This window comes from Heteronotia binoei, chromosome 19 (assembly GCF_032191835.1).
Source record: "Heteronotia binoei isolate CCM8104 ecotype False Entrance Well chromosome 19, APGP_CSIRO_Hbin_v1, whole genome shotgun sequence".
Classification (NCBI taxonomy): Eukaryota; Metazoa; Chordata; class Lepidosauria; order Squamata; family Gekkonidae; genus Heteronotia; species Heteronotia binoei.
Window position 1 is genome coordinate 511,020 of NC_083241.1, and position 3,084 is coordinate 514,103.

At 56.6% G+C, this 3,084-nt stretch overlaps 1 protein-coding gene across 1 annotated transcript; it reads right to left on the bottom strand.

The window, feature by feature from the left end:
* Positions 1-1,162: 1,162 nt before the first annotated feature.
* Positions 1,163-2,647, bottom strand: NGRN (neugrin, neurite outgrowth associated). Its single transcript, XM_060260351.1, has 3 exons — positions 2,550-2,647; positions 2,357-2,473; positions 1,163-1,532 (listed from the first exon to the last, which is right to left on the bottom strand). Exons 1-3 carry the CDS (start codon positions 2,645-2,647, stop codon positions 1,163-1,165), a joined length of 585 nt encoding a protein of 194 aa, XP_060116334.1.
* Positions 2,648-3,084: the final 437 nt, after the last annotated feature.

Below are 3,084 nucleotides of genomic sequence, written 5' to 3' on the forward strand. Positions count from 1 at the left end.
TTCAGGGGCTCAGCTGGTGAAATGCAGCAGCAGGGGGAGCCTGTATTCTCCCTCACCTATCTGTGGGCTTCCTAGAAACATCTGTGCAGACCCAAAATCCGCTTTCTCTTTCTCTACATTCAGGAAGTATCATTCTATGGAGCCTTAGCTTATTCTTATGGCCAAACTTCAGCAAGGTATGACTTATTTAATTAAAAAGCTGCCATCCCTCCCCCGCCAACAAATAATGCAGAAGCCTCCAGAGTCCTTCAAATCTTGTTTCTTTCCTGGCAGGACCTCTGGGTCCAAGTTGGGTGGGGTGGAGTGAGGGAGCCCCAACAAGGCCGGACAAAGAGCTTCAGAGCTGGCGGCCCTAAGAGGCCAAGGGCCTTCCCTGAGGAGTCAGACACAACTGTGAGAGGATGGCTGATATCGAAGGAACCGGCGTTATTTTAAAAGTCCACCCTGTGTGTGTCCCCTGGTTCTTGCAGAGGTAGAATTACAAATTTGTTACTATTGAGGGGTGGATGGAAATTCTAAAAAAAAGGTAGCGAGTATCATTTAGCATCAACAGGGCTGCAGGAACAGACTGAGCCTTGATATAGTAATGCCCCCTAAATGTAGTGGGTGAGGAAGAAGATTTTTGCTCTGGCCTGCTCCTGCATTTCAGGCGCTGTATCCAAACCCTTCTCTGTCTCAACAGAGAATTCCAGTCATCTGCCCTGAAATCCTTTAAATGGCACTTTTAATAAGCAGCAGCAAGCAGGCACCTCCTCAGAGGTGGAAGGTCCCCAAATGGGCCAAGTTCTCCATCTGCCAATTTTATTTCCAAGAGGTTTTATTCCGTTTTCTCTCCCACCTCAGGCAAGGTCTGGCCAGTCCCCCAACAGCGTGGATCTCTCCCCGGAGCTCTTTTTGCCTTCTGGTTCAGGGTCCCTTTGAACCCCATAGAGCAGAGAAACTGAGCCACACCTCTGAGCAAGTGTGCGGTCCCCCCCCCCCCACCCTGGGACCAGAGAGCAGCCCAGAAATTCCAAGTCAAAAGACCGAGCTGAGACCAAAGATTTCTCCCCTCCCCCCAGCAGGGCCTCTGATCAGCAACCAGGACTGGTGGGGGTGGGGATTGCAAAAGGAGTCTGCCTGGACCTGGGCCAGGCGCAGGGGGGTCTTGTGGCCTGGGCTCCTAGTTGGGGATCCTGTAGAGGAAGTTTCCGTCCTCATCCACCACTTCCCGGCCCTTCTGTACGATCTGCAGCTGGGGGCTGCACCCCTGCGAGCGGCGGCTTCTGCTGCTGCTGGCGGGTGGCGGCGGGGCTCTCTTCTTGGGTGCCACGTGGGGTGGCGGGGGCAGCAATGGGCCGGGAGGCGGAGGACCCACGAGACGAGGCTGCGGAGGAGGCGGCTGCGGCAGGCGGCTGTCCTGCTTGGCTGCCCGCTCTGGGGAAGGCGAGAAGCGGCTCCGCAGTACCCTTCCGACCACCTCTGGGCTCACCTCGAAGCTGCGCGCCAGGCGGGAGATGGGCCACTCATCTGGCGCCTCTTGGCGGAGGAACCTGCGCAGGCACACACGCACAAGACAGGCAGGCAGGCAGTCAGAGAGAGCAGTGCGCACCACCCTACTAATAGCTGCAAAGCCGGCTTGAGCTACAAAATGGAAGGATGACAAAGGCCCATCATTGGCACAAAAACGTTTGGAATCTCTTTATGTTTGAAAACTGGAAACCTCTCAAAAATTGTACTGATTGGACCTCTTTTGAAGTTAAATGGTTTCCTATGATAGCTCATATGGAAGAGAATGGAACTGTACCATGGTCCTTAATTACTTTGTAATATTTCTTGTTTTATTTATTAGACCAGATTGGTGTTCTACTTACCTTATGTGATCTCCAGTTGGAATTAGTGCTTACTTATCGCTCTGGTGCATCAGTTAGTTATTAATGTAAATTCTTTTTGTTAAAAGCATTTATGCTATTACCCACATTTACTGGTTGTAAAATGATATCTATTCTTTGTTGTACCTGTGGTGAGTGTCCCCTCTGAGTGTGAGCTAGCTCACAGATTTTTTGCCTCCAGCTCACATTTTTGTCTTCTCAGGAAGGAGGACCCCTGAGCACACTAATTCACGCAGGAGCTCAGGACTTTGACGCCAGCAGCTCACAAAGAAGAATTTTTGCTCTCAAGACGCTGCAGCTTAGAGGGAACATGGCCTGTGGCGTGCTTGAATTTGTTCCTGGTTACTCTATACTTCGAGGTTTCTAAATTACTCTCACTTGTTCTATTGTATCAAAAACATATTCTAAATAAAATAATTTTTATAAAAAAAGAGAGAGAGCTGCGCGCGCAGCACCCAGGGGCCCTCCCCGCGCCCTCCACTCACCGCATCTGCTCCATGGCCATGCAGCTCAGCGTGCGCTCCGGGGGGCCCGCCGGCGCCTCCATCAGCCGCCGCACTCGGCGCAGCCGGGCCGCCTTCGCCCGCCGCTCCTGCTCCAGCCTAAGGGGGGGAGGGAAGCCCAGTGAGCAGCCACGACCCCGCGGCCGCCCGCCAGCCCTGCCCTGCCCGGCCCTACCTGGCGGCCGCCTCCTCCTCCGTCTCCAGCAGCTCCCGGGGCCCGGCCCGGCCTGCCCGCAAGCCCGGGCCCAGCAGCCGCCCCCAGCGCGCCGCCATCTCGCCAGGCGAGGAGCACGAGGAGGAGCACAGGCTGGCCGGGGCCCTGTCACTGGCGCGGGGCGGGCCTTCTGCAGCCGGCCAGGAGGGAGGAACACGCCAAAGAGCAGCCGCTTCTGCAGCAGCCCGCCTCCTGCCGCTCGCCCCCGGAACAGTGCTGGCTGCAGCCCCGGCCGGGGAGAAAAGAGCAGGCAAGGGCAACAGGAAGAACCGTATAAAGTTTTAATACAAAGCTGGTTACAAAAGGGCGCGGCCGCGTGGCCGGTGCAGCCCTGCAGGGCGCGGCAGGCGGAGGGGCAGCACAGCGCCCCCCTCGCCAAAGCCTCTGCGCCGAGCCAGCTGCCCTCCCTGGGTCTGTCGCGCTGGGCAGCCGGGCCGCAGCCGCCTCTTCCTCGTGTGTCGCCGGCAGGGTGGTGGGATCAGCGCTGGGGCCGGCA

Excerpts from the sequence above, each read along its gene's own strand:
- NGRN (XM_060260351.1), bottom strand. The coding sequence starts at position 2,647 with ATGGCGGCGCGCTGGGGGCGGCTGCTGGGCCCGGGCTTGCGGGCAGGC. Across the intron at positions 2,474-2,549 it reads GAGGAGGAGGCGGCCGCCAG|GCTGGAGCAGGAGCGGCGGG; the intron begins GTAGGGCCGGGC and ends TCCCCCCCTTAG. Across the intron at positions 1,533-2,356 it reads ATGGCCATGGAGCAGATGCG|GTTCCTCCGCCAAGAGGCGC; the intron begins GTGAGTGGAGGG and ends GTGCCTGCGCAG.